Source organism: Haemorhous mexicanus, chromosome 7 (genome assembly GCF_027477595.1).
Source record: "Haemorhous mexicanus isolate bHaeMex1 chromosome 7, bHaeMex1.pri, whole genome shotgun sequence".
Lineage (NCBI taxonomy): Eukaryota > Metazoa > Chordata > Aves > Passeriformes > Fringillidae > Haemorhous > Haemorhous mexicanus.
In genome coordinates, this window is record NC_082347.1 from 39,509,035 (window position 1) to 39,533,726 (window position 24,692).

The following is a 24,692-nucleotide window of genomic DNA, read 5'->3' on the forward strand; positions in this document are numbered from 1 at the left end:
CTGCCTTCTAAAAGTGCCCAGTTTTGTTCACTCCATGGTCAAGTTTTCTTGTCATAATATTCTCTGTGTGCAAAAAATGTGAACTGCACTTGTAACTTTAGGGGCTGAATGGAGGTCCTGCCTGGAACTCTGCTGTGCCAGCATGGTCCCATGGAAGCAGCAGTTCCTTGTGCTGATTTTAAAGGACTGGAAGGACAGGGGAAGGAGTCAGGGTGCAGAGCTGGGACCTACCGAGCTCCCCAGCAGCTTTGATGTCGATGTTGTCGTAGCCGCTGCCTATTCGGACGATGACCCGCAAGGCCTTGAACTTCTCCAGGTCCTCCCGGGTCAGGGTGATGGTGTGGTACATCATGGCCCCCACAGCTTCATTCAACACCTGCAACAAACACAGCAGTCAGGGCAGGGTGATGGTGTGGTACATCATGGCCCCCACAGCTTCATTCAACACCTGCAACAAACACGGCAGTCAGGAGCCACCAGCACACCTGGGAGGACACCTGCAGCTCAGGAATCAGGAATATGACCCAGTGAGTTGGGCATTTTCACTGCTGACCTGCTGTCTGAGCTAGGTGTCATCAAACCCACCAAGAGCTTTGGGAATGGATTTGGTGAACGTCTGGAAATGATGATGCTACACCTGAGCACACCAGGCAGATGAAAACCACGTTTGTCTCTCACCTGGACCCTTTTCCAGGCAGTTATCTGCAAACCCCTCTGTTTCCAAGCAGCAGAAATTCTGCTTTTGGAAAGGAATTAGGTGTTGCAGCAGTGTCTGTTGGGGTCGAACAGGACTGTGTGGCACTCCTAACGCCTCCACCTCCTTGTGCATGTGAAACCCTGGCCACAGCAGTCACATCTACCTTACCTGGCTCTTCTCAAGGGGACCTGAGAAGAGGCTGGACAGTCACAGAGGGCTAGGCTTTGTCCCCTTCAGTGAAGATCCAGACCTTCATTTGCCCTCACCACACCCTACCTCAGAGCTCCAAAAACCCAAGACCCATCCAAACCCCGCAAGCATGGCTTATCTATTAATGTCTCACAAAAAACTCCCATTCTTCTTCCCACAAATTTAGTATCTGCAAAGACCAGCACTGATGCTATTTGTCTTTCTCTTTCTCAGATCTTGGAAGTGATTTCTCATCACTTCAAACCTCATTTGAGGTATCTAAAATAATACTTTTAAGGGAAGTATTTGCATGCAGTTGAGCTTCCAAGCAGAAACACTCATCCACACTGCATGGATCTGCCTGAATGATTCCCAAACCTCCTCCACTCCCTCTGGAGAGGGAGGAGCTGCTGGAGGTGCAGGAGCACCTGTGAAGACCCACCAGCTGCAGCTGGGGTGGTGTCAGCAAAGCCACAGCAGCAGCACCACGGACTTCAAAAAACATGAGAAACGTTAATAACATTGATGTGAAAAACCTGATGCAAAGAGATAAAGTGACTTTTTTTTCCAAAATAACATCTGGCTTCTGAAACAGCCTGGATGAATTTTAATCTGCAGTGGCTTTTGTTGATGTTATCTGCTGATTGACTCAAAGTGCAGCTTTGTACACTTTCTGCTCAAAAATCAAACAATCACAGACTGGTTTGGGTTGGAAGGGAGCTCATTTTTCCAAACCCCTGCTATGAGTAGGGACACCTTCCACTGTCCCAGGGTGGAAGCCCCATCCAGCCCGGCCTTGGACACTTCCAGGGATCCAGGGGGAACAACAGCTTCTCTGGGCACCCTGTGCCAGGGCCTGCCCACCCTGCCAGGGAACAATTCCTGCCTAATATCCCATCCATCCCTGCCCTCTGGCAGTGGAAGCCATTCCCGGTGTCCTGTCCCTCCACCCCTTACCCCATTCCCTCCGCAGCTCTCCTGGAGCCCCTTCAGGCCCTACAGACATGGAAGATCCCAGCCCCTGCTGTCCCCGACCCTCCCCAGCTCTCCCGGTACCTTCTCGTGGATCTCCTGAGTTGATTGTGCGTCACAGAAGGCCACCGTGGCCAGGTCCTTGAGGATGGGCATCTCCACGGTGCAGTCCCTGCCATCCAGCAGTGCCACCAGGGGCCGCGGGTGCATGGGGCCGTTCATGATCTGCGGGCGGATACCTGCGGGCACAGCGGGGCTTACCCTCAGCAGGATCCCTGCCAGGGACAGCAGGGGCAGCAGCACCTGGTGACATCCTGGTGACACAGCAGGGCCAGGGGTAACAGCAACACGGGGTGAAGTCTGGCCAAGGGACTGCGACAGTCTCTGGGAACGCAGCTGCGGGTTTGCCCCTGGTTTGTTAGGGAATGGCTTCACCATTCTGATCACCTCAGGAAAACAAGTCCAACAGAGAATCATTCCAAAAATAGGATTATTGGAAAATCACGGGAAGAGCAGGACACTGAAGATCTCTTTAGCACAGAAGGTTATACACTGATGTATTACCAACTACCAAAGGTTTCATGGGAACAGCAAAATTCATCTTTGTTAACCCAACATTCTCCTCTGAGATGAGGAAGGAATTGATTGCCACCAAGGGCCATAGAAGGCTGAATTTTATATCCTATTTATTGCTCTGTTGGGGATTAACTGGTTCATTTTGGGACAAGTCACTTAGAAATCTCTACACCACCCTTTCAGTAAAGGTGTTTATTATATTAGGACCCTATGAAATATCTCAGGTGCCTTTTTCAGCGGCCCAGGCAGTTTCTGGGCAGAGCACAGATGAGGGACCTGAGGTGCTCTGGGTACAATGTGATGCTTTATTTCTGCTGCTGCACCATGAGGTGGCTGGAGCTTGAGGGCCTGGGCTTGATTCCCCAAACCCTCACAGAAGCAGTCCCAGCAGAGCTGCTCCTTACCAAACCTCACTTCTGCACAAGAACCTGCCAGGGCTACCAGCCAACATCTGCCTGGCCTTTAAATGCAGTGGTTGTGCTGGTTAGGGGAACAAGCCCAGAGCTTGGCTGAGGGCACTCCAGGGGCTGTTTTGGGGTATTTTGTGGGGGAATCTCCCCCGGCTGATGTGGGTGCTACAGACAAGGGCATTGCTGGCCACAGTGATGAACCCCAGACCTGTGGGCACCAAGAGCGTGGTCCCAGGAAGGGATCCTGCACTGCTGCTACACTCACACAGTTACACTCATTTTACATGGGAAAAAATAACTCCATGGAAACAGGCAGGTTAAATGGAGTGGGTTTAGTGGCTTTCCATTCCTCTTCTACTGAATGTGCCTAAAGAAATGAAGAACCAACTAACCCAGCAGACCCGACTGAAGGTTTTCAGCATTACAGGTGGGCGCTTTTGGAACTGGTCCTTCCCTCCCCCTTCCCTACTGAGGTCTCCATCAGTGGAAGTAATCCATTATGTTTGCCTGCATTTCATCCAGATGGGAGTGCAAGTGTGTCAGTAGGCAGAGTAGAGTGCTGAGACGATCTGGATAAGGGAAAGAAGCTTGTGATAAGCAGATAAGCAAGAATAAAAACATGGCCAAATCTCTGAGTGCTTACACAATCCCTCTGGGCAGCACTGCACCCCAGCTAGATTATTTTCTCAGGTTAACAAGCAAGTGAATTATAACACTGACTTAAATGCTTTCTAATGTGTATGATCTCCAAGGCTTAGAGCATCACCTGCCAGCCTCACACCACAAATGCAAACAAAAAGGAATCTAGGGCAGGGCCAAGGTGGCCATGGTGCCAGTCCCAGTGGCCACCAGCCCTGTCCCCAAGCTTGGAGCCCAGTGCCCATCAGGGACCAGGACCATCCTGAAGGCAGAGCAGTGGGCACACAGAGGTTGGACTGGCTTCCTGTGAGCGTGGCAGGTGGAAGATGAAACTACAGGTTATCTGAAACTTTGACATTTAATCCATGCCCCAAAATAACAGGTTTATTATGCTGCCCTTACATAAGCTTCTTTCAAAGTCAAACGAAACACAGCTTTTATTTTTTCTTCCTTTTCAGTTTTTTTTTTTTGAAGTAGCATCTGTGTCTTTGCTTGGGATTAGGGATGTAATTGTGCATGATGACACAGGCTTCTTATGCACGTCACCCTTGCCCACACACTCAAGTGCAGTCACTGAGGATGAATGTGGCTGGAACCCGTGAGGTACTCACAGGAACTGCTCTTGTTTCTCCTACTTTAAGGAGGAAATTTATTTCAGCTTGACAAGGAAAGTTCTGAAGCAAATCAGTACAGGATGAAGTGCATAATGTATGGAAATTACGTTTTAATGAAAACCATTGGCAGGTTTGTAGCTTAAACCGTGCTCTGTTTTCCTGGCCCACCTCTCCCACTGTGTTTCCACCATCCTGCATCCAGGAACCATCCTGGTTCCCACCTCTGCACAAACACATCCAAACCAACACATTTGGGCTGGCAAAACCAAACCACCCGGCTCATACAGCACGTTTGTTCTGCAGGCGACTGCTTCATTGAGAACGAGGTGTGCCAGGGATCAGAAAGTAATTAAACAGCAGCCACTCCTCCCGAAATTGTGCTAAAACATCGCAGCCATTAACCCTTTCACTCTGCCAAACCGAGGGTACAACGTTGTGTAAACCACGAGCATCGCCACCCCTGTGGAGCTGGTTACCAGCTCTCCTTGGGGCTGGGGTGGGAGCAGCTCTGCCTCCCAATTTCGGTGCCTCCCACACCATCTGAAGCTGATTTTTGTGGAGAACCCCCCCAGCTGTTCCTGCAAAGTTGGGGCAAGTATTGTTCAATACATTTTTTCAGGCGTTTTCAGCCGCCTGTGGAGCCTGCCCAGCAGTGTGGGGAGAGCTGGCTAAGAAAGAGGGAGAGGAGGAATGGTTTACTGGGGGGGGGGAAAAAAAAAAGAAAAAAAGAAGAGGCAAAAAAAGCAAGGTTTTGCAGCCACAGAGAACTCAAACTCCACCCCGGCTCACAGGCAGCGCCGCTTGTTGCACGCAGCCCCGCGTATAAAGTGCTTTTGTTTCATTTTTAATACACAAAGCCTGCTTGTCCTTTCCTGCCGCTCCTCCCCTTTGCCACCCACTTGTATCCGATCCCAAAGGCACCCCTGCCAAGAGAATTAGGGAGTGCTCCCTGCTAAATGGCAGCCTTTGTGTGACCGCAAGACGGCTGGTACTATCTCACCGAAACAAAAGCAGAAGCCATTTGCCTAATTCTTATTAATCTCAGTTGCCTGCGCCATGCAGCATTAAAATAAAAAAAAAAAAAAAGGAAAACAGAAAAAAAGGCTTTAAACATGTTGCCCTGCAGTATATAAAAGTGCATCAAGAAGCGATCCTGACACTCGCCTGAATTACCCGCTCACAACCAAGTAGCTACAGTTTTACAGTCAACTACACACTTTATTAAACAAACAGAAAAGAAACAGGAAATTTCCCCTTGCCTGGAAAATGTTGCCTCCACATTCTTCTTCTTATTAAAAACCACACATGGCAGTGGAGGAGTAGGAAGGGAGGAGGAAGGGGGGGACCCACACACGATAAAATACTACCACTTTTCAGTGCGTTGCCTCTCCTTTCGTCTACGAGGGGGTATCTTCAAACAAGCGATCCCGCGGCCCACAGCTGCAACATCTCAAGACAAATGTCTCTTTGAACACGGAGGGAAAAGAAAAGGCTTTTGTCCTGAGCCCCAGAAGAATGGTCTGAAATTGCGAGAGGAGTTACAGTCACCTCTGCGCGGCTCCCAACTCTTCAGAGCACTCCCTCCAGACTTTGCCGAAGCTTTTAACTAATCGTAGTTCTTTCCCAGCCCTTGAATAAAATCATGTGAGTGCCAGCCAAAAAATCTTATGCTATGCACACTAAAGGGTTTGTATATGTCACAGTTGCTTTTCCCCCTTCCACTCCCCTCCTCCTATTGACTTGCACATATGACGGGGTTTTTTTTCGAGTTGTCTCAAATGGATTTAATCTGTGCCACACTGTGTTTTATGTTTGTTTGGGTTTTTTGTGTGCGTGGCTTTTTTTTTTTTCCCCCAACTTAAAAATGAAACATGCCTTTCTTTCCATGCAGAGCGTGGCTCCAGAAAAAGGCTGATAGCCCTGAGCAGCAGCACCTCGAAAACAAACACAAAGCACTGGGGAAAGCAAGGGCTGTGCTGATCTCAGCTGCACCCAGAAACCAAGGGCCAAATTCTTTCTTGCTGTGTGAATCAACTGATTTTTCAGCATCAGAAATGACACTCGATTGCTGGCAGGATTCACATCTCCTTGGACATGTCCATCGCCTGGTCCTGCCCAGTTTGTCCCAAATAGGTAAAAGCAGCCCCATGTCATTGCCTGAGGGAATGGCTGGAGCATTGTCAGGGGGGTTTAGGCTGGGTATCAGGGAAAGTTTCTTCCCCCAGTGGTGCTGGCACTGCCCAGGCTGCCCAGGGATGGGCACAGCCCTGAGGCTGCCAGAGCTCCAGCAGTTTGGACAGCACTGCCAGGGATGCCCAGGGTGGGGTTGTTAGGGTGTCTGTGCAGGGACAGGAGCTGGACTCAATGATCCCTCTGGGTCCCTTCTAACCCAGGATATTTTCTGACTTTATAATTGTCATCCCAATCCCCCACTCTGTCAGGACTATGTAGGACACTGCTGCTGTGCAGTGAGAATGAGGGCAGGCTGTCCCTGTGCAGTGCCCCATCTCCAGAGCATGGCTTGGAGCAGTTGTTGGAGCAGTTGTTTTTCCCTCTTTCCAGTTGCCACTGTCACTGCCAACAGCTACAGACAATCCCTGTCCAAAATAACAAAAAAATCTGCACCTCATTCCTGTTCAACACCATCAGCACTGCCTCTCCACAGAGTTACTGTGCCCCCATTTCATCACCATCCTGCTGGCTCCAGCAGCATCATCCTGTGGCACACACAGCCCACTGCAGATGGGTCCTGCCCACCCTGCAGGAGCTTTGGGACCCCCAGGGCAGTCCTGCAACTGGAGGAGGGGGCAGGAAAAGGGAGAACAAAAGTTCATTACCTGGAGCTGATACTGACTTGTAACACTGGTATCAAAAGACCTGTCAGTCTCCCAAAAATCCAGTCTCTGACTACAGGACAAGGGGATTTAGGCACAACTTTCTCTTGAGCATAAATCATTGCTAAAACACTTGAAGTTCCCAGGAGCTCTGCAGATACAGCTGCAAGGACTTGGACTGGTGTTAATACAACGAAAGAGTGATAGAAGAGTAGTGCATGGCCCCTGCTCTATATCAAAATGTGGGTGTTTGGGTTATTCCCACATTGCCAGGTTGGTCAATCCGTGTCTGTGAACACCAAATGCCAAGGAGAGACTTCAAGAGGAGCTGAACAAGGTCCAACATCAAACTCCTGATGGTCACACAAGGGGATGGGAGACAGGGCTGCCCCAGGGATGAGCTGGCACAAGGATCATGCAGAGACCCTGAGAGGGAGAGCGCAGAGCAGGGCATGGATGGAGGGGATGGCAAATCCAGGGAGGCCGTGGGAGCTGCCAGGGCACGGGAGAGGCAGAGCAGATGGGAGAGGCCATATGGGGTGGTGAGGGAGGGATGCTACCAAGAAAGCTAAAAGAAGCACCTGGGAGAGAAACTGCTTGCTCAGAGCAGCTCAGATTCCTGTATGCTTTTTCTTTGGGGTTTCTTTTTTTTTTGTTTGTTTTTTTTGTGGGGGGTTTTGTTTGTTTGTTTGTTTGGGGTTTTTTTGTTTGGTTTTTTTTGTAAGAGAGGGATGAGAGAAAGAGGAGAAAAGCTCAGTTAGGGTTAGTTTGGTGGTTATGATTCAGACACCATACAGACCCTCAAACTGTCCCACTGCCCAGGGCTGAGCTTTGCAGCTTATATTATAAAAAAAGCCATTGAGAAAGTAGCAAAAAAACCCCAACCAATAAATTCTCCTTGAGTATGCTCCATTACTAAGCCCAGTGTGGGGAACAAATTGGACTCCTGGTGCTCAGTGGGCTGCTTTCCTGATATTATCCAGCACTCCCTCCTGTGCTGCACTCCAGCTGCAGGATATATCCTTTATTTTTCAAGGGTGGGACGTTCACCTCTGAGCCACACATTCCAGCCATATGGAAGGATGCACCAGGGACAACATCCCATTCCAGCTCTCCTTTGGTCCCTCCCTGTCCTCTTTATCCATTTCTCTTTCTCCCTTCCATCCAAACAGAAACAAACTACAGCAGTAAAAAACAAATCAGCTGCTCCAGGAAATGGACAGCTTTCATTGTTTTGGTTTTTGGTTGGATTTTTAGTTTTTTGATTGAAAAGATAAAATAAATAAACCCAAGGAGAAGGATGCTGTTGCCAGGGGAGAGCTGCTGATATCGGCCATCTGGGCAGGAGGCTGCTCAAACTTCAAATTGCCCCGAGGGATTCAGAGGCTGTAAAGACGTTTTGGAATATGAGATACTGAAATCAAGGCTAAAGATGAGTCTGACGACTTGCAGTGACAGCCCTGGCATGGGGACAGCCTGAATTGTGCTGCCTGAGACCCCCACCAGAGCAGCAGCCAGGCTGTCCACAACACACCAGCACTGAGGGGTGCAAACCTGGCTTCAGCACACAGACAGACCACGGACAGCCCTATGGTTTAGACTAGAAACTCTCTCAAAATTAAGAAAAGGTGAAGTATTAAAGCAAGCACTTGGACCCAGTTCTGGGAAGTGGAAAGGATTCAATCCCACCAGCTGTTGTTGTGCCAGCAGCACCTTTGGAACTTGTATTTGCACATTGATAATGAGAGATTCTGAATGTAAAACAAAGAAAAGGCAACACTGGGAGCTAGCTGTAGGAACTAAATGATGCTGCTAACCACTGACATCAGTCCTTCCTACTATGCTGGACAGAAAGCGCTCTCCATCTTTTAAGCAACAGGGCTTCCTCTGAGCATCTCTGCTTTGCTGCTGGAATTCCTCAGATCTGCTGGAGGTTTAGATCCCAGAAGAGGCTTGAGACAGCATGGGAGGAGTTTCTGTCTCTGCTATGCACGGTGGGAGCCTGGAGAGCCTTTTGGAAGATAAATCCTCTTTTCCATGTCCACCTGTAGCTGTTATCATCTCAAGTCACTCATTTACAGCCAGAAGGGACAACAACCCCCCAAGGATCCAGCCCAGGCTTTTTCCTTAAGAGAAATGTGGGAGCCTTCAACGGGAGCCCAGCTTGACTTCAGGAGCCTCCCCAAAGCAATTTCTGTCCAAGCCCAGAGTGCCAAGAACAGCTGGCAGCTGCCTCAGCTCCTCCTGCACTGCTGTGGGTGGGCCAGGGAGCACCCAGGGCAAGGGATAACTGCATCCCTTCCAAGCCACCTGCACACCTCCAGCACCTTTGCTCAAAGGGTTAAAAGCCACGAGCAGTGAGTGCAGTGCCAGGCAGCCAGGAGCACATGGGCTGTCCCTGAGCCCTGTGAGCCACTCCAGGGGCACAGGGGCTGTCCCTGAGCCCTGTGAGCCACCCCAGGGGCTGTCCCTAGGCTGCCCCCGAGTCCTGTGAGCCACTCCAGGGGCTGCCCCCGAGTCCTGTGAGCCACTCCAGGGGCTGTCCCTAAGCCCTGTGAGCCACACCAGGGGCACAGGGGCTGTCCCTGAACCCTGTGAGCCACTCCAGGGGCTGTCCCTGAGCCCTGTGAGTCACCCCAGGGGCTGTCCCTAAGCCCTGTGAGCTACACCAGGGGCACAGGGGCTGTCCCCGAGTCCTGTGAGCCACTCCAGGGGCACAGGGGCTGTCCCTGAACCCTGTGAGCCACCCCAGGGGCTGTCCCTAGGCTGCCCCCGAGTCCTGTGAGCCATTCCAGGGGCTGTCCCTAAGCCCTGTGAGCCACACCAGGGGCACAGGGGCTGTCCCTGAGCCCTTTGAGCCACACCAGGGACACAGGGGCTGTCCCTGAGCCCTGTGAGCCACACCAGGGGCACATGGGCTGTCCCTAGGCTGTCCCTGAGCCCTGTGTGCTCCTCCACAGCCCGCTCCATGATGCCTGCTGGCTCCTGCAGGGAGAGCCCAGAGCTCACTGCAAACCCACAGGTCCTGCCAAGGCCTTGTCCCTTCTAAGACCTCCCAAAATAGCTGCTGGGTGCTGGCCAAGAGCACAGGGCCAGCTGGAACCGTGTGTTCAGTGACCCTGCTGCAAGGTCACCCCCACAGCCCGGGCTCAGCCACAGGGGAACACTGCAGCTGAGGCCACTGGACCTTTGGCAACTTTCTCCCCTCTCACATCCCCACCCCTCTTCCATGGCAAAGAGCCAGTGGAGGAACCCTCAGCACAGCCAGGAAGGCCAAGTATTGCCATGTTCCCACTGCTCCTGCTTTTTTGTGTCCCAGTTTCTCACTTCACTTTATTCCCATTTCTTTCCCCATCCCAGCCTGCACCCACAGCTCCTCTGTGCTCTCCCATTGCTCTTTGAGGGGTTTGAGAGCAGAAAGGATGGTGAACTATGTGAGCAGGGGAATAACCCTGGAAGGTGCTGGGAGGTGCTGAATGGCTGCAAATCCCACTCATTTCCCTGAGATAAACACCCTCACTTCCCTGCAGCACCGGATTACAACCAAGTGAGAAAAACCCTCTAAATACCAACATTCAAAAGCACTTAACTACGACCTACTTGCTATTAAAGTTGATTTACTTTCACAACAAAAGCTTTACGGGTCTATCATGGTTGCACTTTAAAAAAACAAACAGGGCACACTTTACATTCCTGTTGACACTTAAAGCAGCCCAGAACCATAAAAACAGAGCAAACAAAGCTCGGGCTCGGCAGTGACCACCAAACCCCAGCTGTTCTCCTTTCTGTCCTTCAAGGAACAGTGTGAGGGGTTGGCTGATCACCTTGTGGGGCTCAGAGCCACCTGGCCTGGCTGAAGGTGTCCTGCTCATGGCAGGGGATTGGACTAAATGATCTTTTTAAAGGTCCCTTCCAACTCAAACCATTCAGTGATTCCATGAACTCCATTATTTTCTGGTTCAACTAATATTGAAAAACTCTGGTTGCACCTCGGGCAGGATTTCCCAAGCATGACTGCATGAAGAAGACAGAGCTCTGTGTGTGATACCCCAGAAAAAAATATTGAAGAGAAAATCACTCCTGCTTCAACCCATGTTCCCTAACTAATATATTTGATTATTTTCAATATTGCTGTAAAGCTGTCTCCCGAGATCCATCAGGAAAATGATGAAGGATGCCACACTGTGCTTGCAGCCACCTTCCCAGAGGAGCATTTTCTGCTGGGAACTTTACCAGGAATGGGGTGACACAGGGTCCAGCAGCATCTCCTGGCCTGACATCTCCTCTCTGAGCCACCTGCAAGGCTGCTCACTCAGCTGGGGAGAAAAAAACAACCCAAAACTTCCCCTGAGAAACCTCAATCTCTTTATCCAACTTCTCAGAAAGAAGATTTTAGAGATGCCACACAATACAGCCCTTTTCAGCTATCTGTGCCCCCAAGCCATGCATTAATACAGCTGAGACTAAGCTGGACTGAGGGAATTTTAAATTGGTCTGCTGGATGACATAGAAGGCTATCAAAAATTAAAAAAAAAAAAAAAAAAGAAAAGAAAAAGAAAAAATCCACTCACTCAAAAGTGAAAAAAGAAAATAACACAAAACTGAATTATAGGCTGGGGATTTCATGAGGTCAGGGTGAGCACACAAAACCTCTCACTGGAAAGCTTATTAATAATAATGTCTTATCTCCTGGAACAGAGAAATTACCTTAATTAATAACAATACACTGATTATTTACAAACTCAGGCATCTTAGAATATTATCATTTAATCAGTTTTTTAGACTGAGGACAAAGAAGTGGTATTCAGAGCAGGGAACTCTGTATATCAAACTCACCCTTCTGACTTTGCAGAGCCCCCCTCACCAATAACTCCTGTGCTGAGGGCACCCTGAAGGTGCCAAGGGCCTCGTGGGTATTTCAGGAAGAAATGAGAGTGTTACCATGGGTATGGAGATTTTGCACAAAATGAGACTAAATGTAGAAATTTTGTAGAATTTCATTGAATCATGGAGTCATTTAGGTTGGAAAACACCTTGAAAATCATTGAGTCCAACATTTCCCAGCACTGCCAAGGCCACCACTGATCCATGTCCCCAAGTGCCACATCCACACGGCTCTTAAACCCCTCCAGGGCTGGGGACTCCATGACTGCCCTTTGGTACACAAATGTCATGTTCCTATGAGTAAACTTCCAGCCAGAAAAAAAAAGTCTTTTGTAATTCAGGGCTATTAAATCTTTCTTGAAATGTTCAAATCAAATTAAACCAAATGAAATTTTTTGTTTTCTAAGTTGCTTTTAAATTCAGTTCTTTCAAATATCTGCTGAACCTTTTGAAAATTAAATTGATTTAATTTTAATGCAATGTGCAATTGTGGAGATCTGAGGAAAAGCATGTGATCCCAGAAGCACGTGGGGGTTTTCCTAACTACAGAAGTTGCTCTAATAAAGGATATTATCTCCCCCTGTAAACCTTGTCTGGCTTCAGTTTTCCAAGCTGAATAAAGATAACAAAAAGTTCAATGATTAACTTTCCCATTCTCTACTTTCCCTCTTTATCAGCCTTTTCCTGGCCACTAGCATTCCTGCCTGGCTGCAAAACACGGGCTGCAGCTCTGCACAAGAGCCTGTGGACCCAAAAGGGCTGGAACCAGCCAAAACTCTCCCAAAAATTCTCAAATGACATTTGGGATGTGATTTTTTTGGTACAGTGGACAGAAGCTCTGAGTAAGGACCCAGGAGGAAGCTGAGGTGCTTCTGCCACCCCACCTCCCCTTCTCAGTGTTCCCCAGGCTTTGGAGGCTGAAGCAAACCCCAGCAGATCTGTCAGTGGGGCTGTCCTGGGGCCTGCATGCACTGGGAATGGCTGAGAACATACCAAACATTTTTCCTTCTCCCTGACCCTAAAACGTCCTGTGGATTAGTGATAATCCCCAGCCACACATTTCACATCTTAAATTAAACCAGGGGACTTGGGCAAACGCTCACCAACGCTGTGACACCAAAGTGCCCCTTCACCCTGTGACCTTCCTGGTGGCAGCACAAGTGATGCTCACCCCACCAAGGGTTTTCCTCTGCACCCAGGGTGGGCTGGAGTCAAAGCAAGGTTGAACTCTCCATCATTTTGTAAACCCTGCCCCTGAAGCTGCTTCATCTCCTCCTCTCCCAGCCCAGCCAGAGGGCCCTCAGCCTGGTCAGCTGCACACCAGTGCCTTCTGGTTTATGGAAAACCACGTTCAATGTCCAAATATTACACAGATCCTTGAGTAATAGAGCTTATAACCTCCCTAATTTATCATCAGTGTTTAAAATAGTATCACTAATAAGTCATTGTAGTTGAAACATTTGTCTTAAACCAGAGCTATTTAAACGATGATAATCTAGAAGAATCTTTGCTAATCTGCTCTGTCTTTGAGCAAAAGAAACACACACTCCCTGGCTTTCACACTACAACAAAAATGAGCATTGGCAGAGCAAGCAAAATCATCCACAAACACAAATCAACCTTTTCTCCTTGTGAGCCAGAGTAGCCCAAGGGATAACGGCACGATCACACTCCTGATGGATTTATGCAGCACATTTCATCTTCATTAATCCAGATAACTCACTGGCACATTCTTATTTTTCAATTCCAAGAATGATGAGCTATTCCTGTGCTACAGCAGCTCAACACCCACCTCTCCCCAAGTACTTGGGGCCGACCACCCTCCTGGAGCTCCAGGGGTGTCTCCTGCCCTCCCACTCCCTTCAGAAGTTTGTCCCAGCTCCAGGCTATGGCCCAGGAGCTCTCAAAGCCCACCACACTCCTCTGGCCACAGAAAGGAGCTTTAAAGACCTCCTGAAGCAGCCCTGCCCTTGCCCCCATGGCTTTTCTCATGGGGGTAACCTCAGCAATGTAACATGAGTCAAAGGAGGCAGATCAGGATGCTCCACAAAGAATTCCTGCACAGATCTGTATTTTCTCTCTGTTTTTCATGAGCTGGTGTTTAGGCCGACAATCTTCATATTTCAGGTGTCTTATTTTCTTGTGCATGCCAAGGATTGCTACAGTGCAGCTCCCACAGCTGCTGGGAGGCATTTCCTGCAGGCGTCCTCAGCACAGTGAGAGACAAATAAAATCCAAACTGTAGAGAAACTGACTGCTCTTGAAACCACGTTAACTCTAATAGGCTGAAAATGTCTTCATTTTTATGTCTCTTCACTATCACAGTGCTGATGTAGGTAAGCACAGGATATAGGTTTATCTAATAATGTATACCCAAGACAGTGAAAAATATTTCACATTTGCCTACAGTTATAAAACGGTAAATCACACTGAACAATATCTCTGCAGTAAGCTCTTTTCCTCTAACCATTTTCTATATTTTATTGGTTCAATAAAACCCATCACCTATCAACCCAAGAGCTGTAGTATGGTGAGTCTCAATTCATTTATTTAGTCTTAAAACTGAGCCATGAACCCACCAAAGTGAGGTGTGGCAAAATGAACTGATCAGGTTTAACTTCTCTGTTGGGAATAAGATTGGGGAAGGTAGGGAAAGGGGTCTTGCACTGAAATTTCAGAAAGTTGACAAAATTTCCTGCCTTGCAGCAGAAGGCTGTTGGCAAAGAAGGATACACCAGCATCCCACCCCTGTCTAGATGTTTATACACTTGATTAGGTCACACAGATTACAAACCAAACCAAATCAAACTGGGTGTGTTGAGAAAACTCCCTGTGATCTTGAAAAAGAGGTTCCCGCAGCAACAATAATCCTACATTGAGCCTCTGTGTGAGGGGGTCCCAAAGCCCCCCCAAGAGCTGCCACTGACACAAAACCACCCTGCTGGCTGTAATCAACAGGTTCAGGAGACGTGGCAAAGAGGGGAAGTAAGACATGGTGCTCATCAAGACACCCAGCTAAATGAGCATTTCACAGTTTCACACAGTTTGCACCGTTCATTCCACAAATACCCAAGAGATAATTGTACAGCACTCAGTGTAATCTATTCCTCTAATTAATACCTTTGGTAATACAAAGAAAAACCCAGTATTGTGAAAAAACCCCAGAGCACGTGGCCAGCTGACTTTCCCAAGAATACTTAGAAATACAGAACTGGCTTTTAAATTACCATCAAAGCTCTTTCTATTTGGTAATTTCATTACTTTTAGCAAGAGTTTTCCCACATCTCTCCCTGATTCTAAGCCCAACATGAGTTGCCTTCCTTGACCTGCTGTCCTCTCTGCAAGCAGATAAAATTTGTCTCTCCAAAGTCCTCATCCTTTGGAAGGAAGAAGGAAGGTGATTATTGTGCAGAAACTTACTAGAAGTTGCTCTCAATATAAAATCTAGAATGGTTTGGGTTGGAAGGGACCTTAAAGCCCATCCCACTCCACCCCAGCCATGGGCAGGGACACCTTCCACTGCCCTAGGGGGCTTCAAGCCCCAATGTCCAGCCTTGGACACTGCCAGGGATCCAGGGGCAGCCCCAGCTGCTCTGGTCACCCTGTGCCAGGGCCTGCCCACCCTGCCAGGGAACAATTCCTTCCCAATATCTAATCAAAACTGACTTTCCTTCAGCTTAAAAAAATCAACAGAAGATCCCCTTTAAAAAGAGATGTAGATTTGACACAGGGTTTGGAAGTGATTCCCCAAGCTTACCAAAAGCTATTTTGCTGTTCCTCAAAAGAAGCAGATCTTGAGAGAGGTCCAGCTGCATCTCAGAGCCTTGCTCAAGGTCTTGCCACTGACATTGAAGGGTTAAATTACTTTTTTATGTTTTGTATGCAATGTAAGGGCCACAATCCTTGAAGAACTCCTCTTCCAGCCCTCACTGAATGAACAGGATGGATCAGCACCGAGTGCAGCCACATTGTCCTCTCTGGAGACCCTGCAGGAGGTGTGGGTGAGGATGTAGCACAGACACCCAGGCAGCAACACATCTCAACCTCCTCTGCCTGGGTTCAAGCAATCAACTTGTGGCTGCTCTGCTGTTTCTGCCCCTGTCAGGCACAAAAACCAAATCCCAGTTGCTGTTTCCTTGTGATTCACATGAGGAGTGCCTGGACTCAATGGGTTCAGTGTGGGGATCATTCAAACCAGCTGCGGCCACTAAAAGAATCCATTCTTCATTCCTGCGACCAGGCTTGCTAGAAAGTAGGGAGCAAATGTCCCACCCTAAATAGTTTTGGTCTGAGCACAAGAGAAGCTATTGGCAACAACAACATTGAGAAAAAGACTGTCTTAGCATCAGGTTCAGATGCCTTGCAAATGTATTTTGTATCCTCTACCCCAAACTATATTTCTTTCTGCCTGTAACAGACTACATGCTTTAATCAGCTCTGGCAGATTGCTGAGTGTCTTTATTTTGGCTAGTAGAGAGCTCCCTTCCATATGGGACCTATCTGGGATGGAAAGCACATTGACTGGGATGGAGAGCCCAACCCAGCTGAGCACCAGGCCACCGTGGCCTCCACTGTGAAGCCAAGTTGTGCAGGAGCCACAGAATCACAAAATGGCTTGGACTGGAAAGGACTTGATTGCTCATCCATTTCCAACACCCTGAGGGACACCTTCCTCTTGCTCCAAGCCCTGTCCAGCCTGGCTTTGGACACTTACAAGGATGGAGCAGCCACAGCTTCCTCACCATCCTCACAGTAATGAATTTCTCCCCAGTATTTAATCTAAACCCACCATCTCTCAGTCCAGCAGTTCCCTCCGAGTTACCAACCAGGCCTGATCTGAGCATTTTCTCTGGGCTCACTGGCAAGAGCAGCCCTGACGTGGTGCATATGTTCTGAATTTGATGCACTTCAGAAACAAAATGAGAAAAGAAGTTATTGTGCTGCACTGTGAAATACCAAAAGCACTGAACTGTGCTGCATTAATGTGGCATTGTCTCCAGGACTCTTGTCCAATTCCAGGCTGACAGGAGGAGCTGGCACACAAAAACTGAGAAGTGCCCAAGTCCTCTCCTCACACCCCCAGGTATTTTTGCACAGCACAAGAACACACATGGATGTGTGCACACGAATGTCTCTATCCTCTCCATCCAGTTACCAGCACAGCCTGAACTGAGGACAATGTTCATTAACAAAAGATACAAGGGAGGATAACAGCTAGAAGATAAAGATTTGCATTTATTAATGTCACAATATAAAGGAAATTATAAACCCCTTCAAGCCAAATTTCTAATTTGGTCCTAATCCCACTGGGCGTGGCTGTGTCAGCCCTGGCTGCCTCTCTGTCTGTCCCACTCTCCTTTCCATCAGTCAGGACAAGCCTTTTCCCAAATCACAACAGCTGGCTGGAGCAACCCTCCACATCCTCCTTCTCACTACAACTTTCCCTGAGAGCATGATGACTTTTAAATCCTTTTAGGCTCAAAGCCCAGTAAGCAGTAAAGCCCAGCACAAAGTGATATTTATGTCTCGTAACTTTTTTTTTTATATATGAATCCAATAGAAAAATAACCTCAGCAGTATTTGTCATAGCCAGAGGTGGATTTGAAGCTCTTATGAAGTGAATGTGCTGCCCACAGAGGTGCTTGATGCCTGGTTCTTAACAGAGTTAAGAGGAGGAGCCTGCCCTGAAGCCACAACTTCTGTCCTCCTCCAGCAGTAGTAAGGAGTGACTTCAAATCTTTTGGGGAGCTGGAAACTTTGGTATGGACAAAGAACTCAAATGAACAGTGACAATGGCTGCAGAGTGATTTCCTTAATTAGAAAATTGGCTGTGTTCCTAAGGAGGAGGAAAACAATGCTACAGACTGCCAAGGCAAAGAGCAAGTAAAAACTGTAGCACATGTAGCTCTGGAGGAAACACAAACAGGCTCTATCAGCCCCCCAGATCCTCCAAAACCATTTGTATTTATTAGGCTGAAAATTAAGCACAGTCCTGCTGCTGAATCAGACCAACACAGGCTTGTGATTATAACTTGGTCTTAATTAATTCATTTTGACAAGGCTCAAAACACTCTCCAGGCAATTTAAGACACCGTAAAAAATAAGGAACTGACAGTTTTTGACCTCAAGATGTCAAATACAGAACTGCTGTGTGGTTGTGACGAGCTGTCACTCTATCCCCTGGACATCCCCACTGTGGCTCTGCATTTCACAGGGTGGGCTGCAACCACCCAGCGTGCTCCACGAGAGGACTGGCACGTTCTGAGAGCATCAGGCAGCCCATCCTCAACAGCATCTGAGAATCCCTGTCGGCACAGCAGCAGTGGTGGGTGGTCTCCTCAGCTTCTGCCCTGCTTGGTGATGGAAAAAAATAACCAGGAAGGCTGTGTAGCTTTTTTAAACAGCAGACAAAGCACAACAGACTCTCTAAGAATAGACATTTCAGAGCATGTGTGGCTCAAACCAGCACAGGGATAGAAACACTGCACAGAAAAGGGAAGAAAATGACAGGCAGAGAAACAGCAGTTTTTCCCTGTGCTGGTCACACATGTGATCTGTCAATGTGACCAGCACCTGACACCTGTGATCAGAAAGAAGCTGATACCTGTTGTGCTGAGACAACTGAACATCCCTCAATGGAAATTCCAATGTCCGGTGCCAAAGCAGCTCCTGGGGAAGAGGCAGCATCTGGGGAGACTGGGAAGGCAAAGGGAGAAGAAAAGACTCCTTGGCTGCAGCAGGAAACCACCATGCTGATGCCTCTCCTCAGCACAGGACTCTGGCCAAGGAGAAACAGGGGTCATGGACTGTTTCCAGGGGTGCACTTGAGATGCTCTCGCTGTAATTGAAGATGAAGCTGTGGCCTCCAGGGCTGTGCACGCTCCTCAGAGTGATGGGAGCCTCCCTGCCCAACTGAGCATGGGGGGTTTGGGTTTTCCTGCTCCAAGCCAGCCACAGAATGAAACAAAACATGAGTGTCAGATGTGAGGGAGGCTGAGGAGCTGCAGAGAGGTGACCACAGAGCTATGGCAGCAGTAAGGTTGAGTTTTCTGAATGTGGCTCCAAAAAGAAACCTCAGCACACCCTCACTGTGCACTTCCAGGCAGGAAATGAAAGAGTCATCCCAAACTTGAGAGGAGAATATGGATATCACTCCAGGAGAACTCCATAACTGCCTTACACTGACACCCAGGAGCTCCATGTGGCTTAATGCAAGGCATCAAAGCACAGGTCACACACTGTTTACAAGAAAATTAATCTTAAAGCGAAATCTTGGAGTCGAGAGGTTTTTAGAAAAGAATTTTAACTTGCTCATTTGCCAAATTCTGATGAAAAATATTTGCTCAGACCCCAAGGGCTCATGACCCACTTACCAAGCATGGCACTGCTGTATTTGGATGGACTTGAATCAGAGTATTTCTAACTCCACAAAGGGTAGGAGCTGGAGGCAAACAAACAAAGCGTGTAACTGTGCCAGCTTGAGAGGGGAAGTGTACCAAAAACTTGGAACACAAACCTTTTGTCATTGTTACCAGCACCATTCTTCCCAAGCATGGAATACTTTCCTAGAAACTGGCTACCTTTAGGGCACCCTCTGTCCTGCTGCAGTATTTTGGTTGGATTACTGTTGCTGATTCCAGTATTCTCCTCTTTGTTCTTCTCCCCTACCTTCTTCCTTCCTCTCCCACTTCTCCAGATGTGTTTGTGCTGCAGGAAAGCTGCTCCCCTTGACTCAGTGGGGCAGTTTCCAGCCCTGCCTGCTCCCAGCACTGTGTGCAGCATGGGTTTTCCAGCATCCCTCAGTATGTGCTTCTTCAAAGAACCATGGGGCTCTAAGTGCCTTATGAACAGATTAAGCAAATAAGAGACATATTAAGCCAGTGTGCCTAAGAACTTCCCAGAGTGGAAGTAAAGGAAATTGGAGATTCCCCAGGAAATTGTCCAGACTAAGGCCAGGCTCTCCCAGGCAGCATCACATAGAGGAATCCTGTCCCCTTGGCACCTGGCACAGGAGATCAATGGTCAAACCAAAAACCACCAAAAGCTGGGTGGGAACTGCATTGCTTACTCCTGTCTTCTTGAGTCCAGCTCAGAGCAAAGCTAAGTTTCAGAGCTAAGCATAAGTTACAATGTATTTACTATCAACCTTCCAAACTTCCTCCTGGAAGGACAAGGCAGTCAAACGGAACTGCCCTGGATTTCTCTTACAAACCCCCCACAGCTGCAAATCCTTTACCAGGTGATTTTTACTCAGCAAAGCACCCGTTTTTCATCCTGAGCACTGTCTCCCCTCTGACAAATATTTCTGTTTACAGTCTGGAACTTTGTCATATTGAGCTGTGACCAATTTCATTATCTCCACACACTCCTGTTGTGTCAATATTACATGATTGCCATTTCTCTTTCTCCTCCTGAACTGCTACCATGATTAACACTGCTGTTTGTGCTCACAAGTGACCTCCTTTGCTTTACCATAGCCCACAGTGCCACAAATCCTAAAATGATCCCAAAACACTGATAGACAGGCCAGTTCTGACATCTGCTACCTTCAAGGATCTTCAAACCCCTCTGTCAAACATCCAGCTCTGCCCTTCCTGCAGAACTCCATCCCTCCCTCCCTCCCTCCCCAGGGAAGCACCACTGGTCCCTTTCTGCTTAAATCACTTCTAACTCTGAAGCACTTTTGTGTTTCAGAGGCCCTGGGTACTCCTTCCATCCACCTTCCAGCTCTCTGCACATTTTCAGAGTTCACATCAATGCTCCAGACTTTGTGCAGTTCAATCAAGTTTAAAGTCTCACTTTTTGCTACCACACAGCTGTGCCTGGTGAAGCACTTATGGCAAACATTTAGAATGGTTGAAAAGCCACAATAATTTATCAATTAATTTTGCACCCTCTCTACAGCAAAGCACAGTGGGTCCATAGCTATGAATAATTTTCATTTCCTAGGTTATTTTTTTTCTTGAGACCATTGCACTGAGCTAGTTGGTTTAAATCATGAATAGGAGCAAAAACTGGGATAAGGTGCCTAATCAGAATGAGAACAGGGATATGATAGTTTTACATAAAAATCTCAAAAATTAAGGAAAAAGAAACATTCAACATACAAAATGTAGCCTCTTATAAAGGGCAAATGTCCAAAGCAGAACAACAGTTGTTAACACACAGCCAGCACTGCACCTCAAAGACCACACAAAAATAATCCAAATCCAAACAGCCAACAGCACACTAAATAGCCAGCATCAGTGATGACTGGTACCACATCCAAAAGCAATTTGAGCTTTAATAATTCAACATCATTTAGTTTGCTGGTGGTAGGAAAGGTGGAATTTGCTTTTTTCCAAAGGATGACGTGGATGGATATCCTATCTCTGTAAGGTACACCCCAATTTGTGGTAAGTGCTGGGCATGAGGCCAAACACACAGAGCACACACACAAAGCCTTGGTATTCTCTGGATCAGGTCCACAAACCACAGAAACCAAGATTAAACACGCAATTTTCTGACAAATTTAACATTTGAAACCATGCAACAGCACCTAGATTTATTTTACCCAGAAGACCTGACTAGAATTTTGTTTCAGAAATCCTCAAACTTGCAAGGGTTTGGTGGAATTCCTTTTCATGCCTTGTTTCAGCCTGTTAATATCAGTCCCAGTGCTAATGACTAAACTTGTGAATGTACAGAGGGAAAACAGAGCTTCATGAAATATTGATACACACTTGGAAATTTGACAATTATCTCCAGAGCTCCTTGGTAAAACCTGAAAGCAAATAAATAGCAAACATTTCCTGCACTCATTAAAACACTGAAAAACAGAGAAAGAAACCTACTCATTATCCATTTGACAAATTTACCCTATTATTTTTAATAATGCACAGGCTTCCAATGCATGAAACATACAGCTTCTCCTGCTTAAGAAACCATTGGGTTTGTAGATCTAATTTTAAGAAAGGCAATAAAAGTCAGTGATGTAGAGCTGGCTCCTTTTGCAGGAGTAAAAATCCTTCTCCTCTTGAAATGAATGACAAAATCACAATTTTTCAAGTGAACTTGACTCACTGCCCTACTTTGGAAACTGCTCCTCTGGAAAGATATTCTACAAAAATTACAAATAATCACCTTGTTGGCATTTTTCATGCAAGCTTCAGGAAGAGAAAACTGGAGTGAAAAAGAACTGATGAGCCAGAGCATGGGGCTGCTGGTCCATGGGATGTACCTCTGTACCTTGCTTATCTCACAGCAGGGAGGTGATCCCCTGGCTCTCTCTCTGGCCAGAGCATGGTATGGGAGATGCCACACTGCTCCAAGGGAGACTGGGCTTTTAGGATGAACAGCAAATACAGAAAAAACCTTCCCTGCTGAATAAAAATGAGCTCCAAGGGGAAAACTTCCACTGCAGAACTGTTTGGCACTGCCCTGATGTTATTAGTTATTAGTAATCCTGGTTTTGGGACCTTTTAGCCCTGACTGCAGATGAAACAAGATCACATTCGCTGCAGACAAGAATTAAATAGCAATTTAGGACTCTTAAGCCAAATGTTTCAGCTGGTAAGGTAACAGTTCCCACTTTTATGCAGGTCTGCTCAACATGAGGAAGAATTCCAAGATGCTCAAATAGGAGAGATTACAGAACTGCTGGCCAGGTGGGATAACTAAAGTGACATTTAAACATTCTTGATTATTTCAGCAGCCCAGCAGAATGGTCTAGATACTGACAAGCTCTCTGCTGTGCACACTGAATCCTCTCTTTCATCCTTCACAATATTAATCAAGATTCCTTGCATTGACAAAACAAAATATATGCACTTGCATGAACTTTTTCATTAAACCTTTCTAACAAAACACTCAGAAGATGGCAGAGAACAAAACAAATGTGGGTGACATCTCCATTCCTGGTTTTTTTTTTTTTCCTTCTGCAGGTAACAGTGAGAGAATTCAATAAGAGACTGGGCCATCCTAAGAAAAGGCTGATAATCTATAGGGTCAGTAAGGGAATGTGTAGGAGGCAGCTCAGGGATTTGCAGTGTTTAGCACAAGCACAGGAAACGTGTTAAGGTTAAGAAGACCAGCAGGGGAGTCAGGTGTGTATTGCCAGGTTCCTGCATCCCACCACCCTCCTCCTCCTGATGCTCCCTGGATGGAGGGAACCCACCTGGAGATACCACCTTCACATCTGGAAAATACATGCCAAATGTTTCCATGACACCTCCGTTCTGATCCTCTTTTTCTGACTTTTTAGATGGGAAATATATCCTAAATTATTTCTCGTCACTGTGTTTGCTGTCTAAAAAAAGTCCTGTCTGCCTGTTTGCTCGCCAAGCTAGGAAATAATAAATTGCCTGATAACCAAAACAAGACACTCCTGGCAAACAATGAAGACTGAAGAAGCACTGATCCAAATGGATAATGACTGAGACACTGATTATATTTTTGAGATTTTTTTCTCCCCATTTAAATATCTATACATATCTCCATACATAAATAAACCATGAGAATGCCATCTTGGCTGTTCACACCAGTATTTACCAAGGATCCCCACCAGCAGATAAGCCCTGCTGGTTTCCTTATTGTGACAAGCTGCTCATGTCACAGATTACAGAGTCTAAACCACCCTTTTCTCAGGGACTGTGATGCTTTTGGGAACTGCAGGAACAGCCCCATGGTGTCACTTCTCCCAGCCTCTCCTTGCCTGACACTGCTTTCATTTACAAGACGAGGCAAGAGGCCATGATCTCCTTTGGCCACACAAGATTTTTTTGGCTGAGATTCCGGGAGGGAATGCTGCAGACAGGAAAGGACCACGATCCTCCACCCCCAACCCCACTGCTGGAGTGGCTGTCCCAATGTGGAGCACAGCTCACACACCTGGTGGCCATGCTGCAGACAATAAAAAGGAATTTATGCCTGGCAAATGAGTTTAGGTAGGGCTTCCAAACTACCAAAGAACTGGAGTCAGCAGGCTGGGGGATGAGAGGCAGCAGCCCCAGAGCTGAGGGGGTTCCCTGCTGAGGGCCAGGGCAGGGGCTGTGCCACGCTGTGCCACATGACCCACGTTAAGCCGATTGCTGGCCGGACACCCCCTGCACCGGGGAGAGGGCGGAGGAAGGAGAGCTGGGCACTAATCTGCTCCATCTGCTCTGGAGCAGCTAATTGGATTGAGGGTGCAGAAGGCAAGACCCTGGACACAACATTGGGCACTCAGAGCCTCCCATTTCCTTGAACAAAGTTGCTCCAGCGCTGCTGGCCAACACCTCTGCCCAAACCCTTCCTCAGGGCACAGCTGCTCCAGTACCTCCCTACCAGAGGGGCAGAACCAAATATTGGAAACACAACCCATGTGAATCCCACTCTCAGAAGCAACACCTCGTCTTAAACAAAACAGTACCAACAGCAAACAAAAGAGATTAAAAATTAGGGGTTTTTAACCAAAAGCCAGCAGAATGCTGTTTATTTCAGGTTTTATTTAGGTGTAAAAGTCAAAAGCTTGCCTGCCAGTTGCCATCTGTAAACATTACTAATACCAGTCCTACGTCTGCAACATTTATTTTACATCAGTGGCTTAATGATGCTGGTCTTCTGCTTTTCAAGGATTCAGCTCAGCACCTACTTTGCTTTTAAAAATAACAGGCAATTCAGTTGTGCAGCATTTTCATTAAACTGGGCTGCAGTGTGATGATATGAGAATGACAAGGAGAAGAAATATAAAAAATGTTTAATACAATAATAATAAGAAACCTTTAATTTTTTTTTTCCCCTCTGTGAACATGAAGTTTGTAGCTATGGAAACTACTTATGAGAAGGCTAAAAAAATGTCAGCAAATATAGTCAGAGAATGATCTGGATATATGAAAGTCCTAACAATGCTGGAGAACCA

The 24,692-nt window shown here is 47.3% G+C and overlaps 1 protein-coding gene across 6 annotated transcripts in view; it reads right to left on the bottom strand.

The window, feature by feature from the left end:
* CTBP2 (C-terminal binding protein 2) overlaps positions 1 to 24,692 on the bottom strand; it is a 132,238-nt gene that overhangs the window by 8,103 nt on the left and 99,443 nt on the right. For 4 of the 6 annotated variants that reach the window (XM_059852192.1, XM_059852193.1, XM_059852191.1 and 1 more), the window contains 2 exons: positions 1,943 to 2,097; positions 232 to 376 (listed from right to left, as the gene is read on the bottom strand). In XM_059852192.1, the coding sequence (XP_059708175.1) occupies positions 232 to 376; positions 1,943 to 2,097 (300 nt within the window). Of the gene's footprint in view, positions 1 to 231; positions 377 to 1,942; positions 2,098 to 5,464; positions 5,695 to 24,692 lie in introns of those variants that run through there. The other 2 variants (XM_059852196.1, XM_059852195.1) reach the window with 2 other exon arrangements.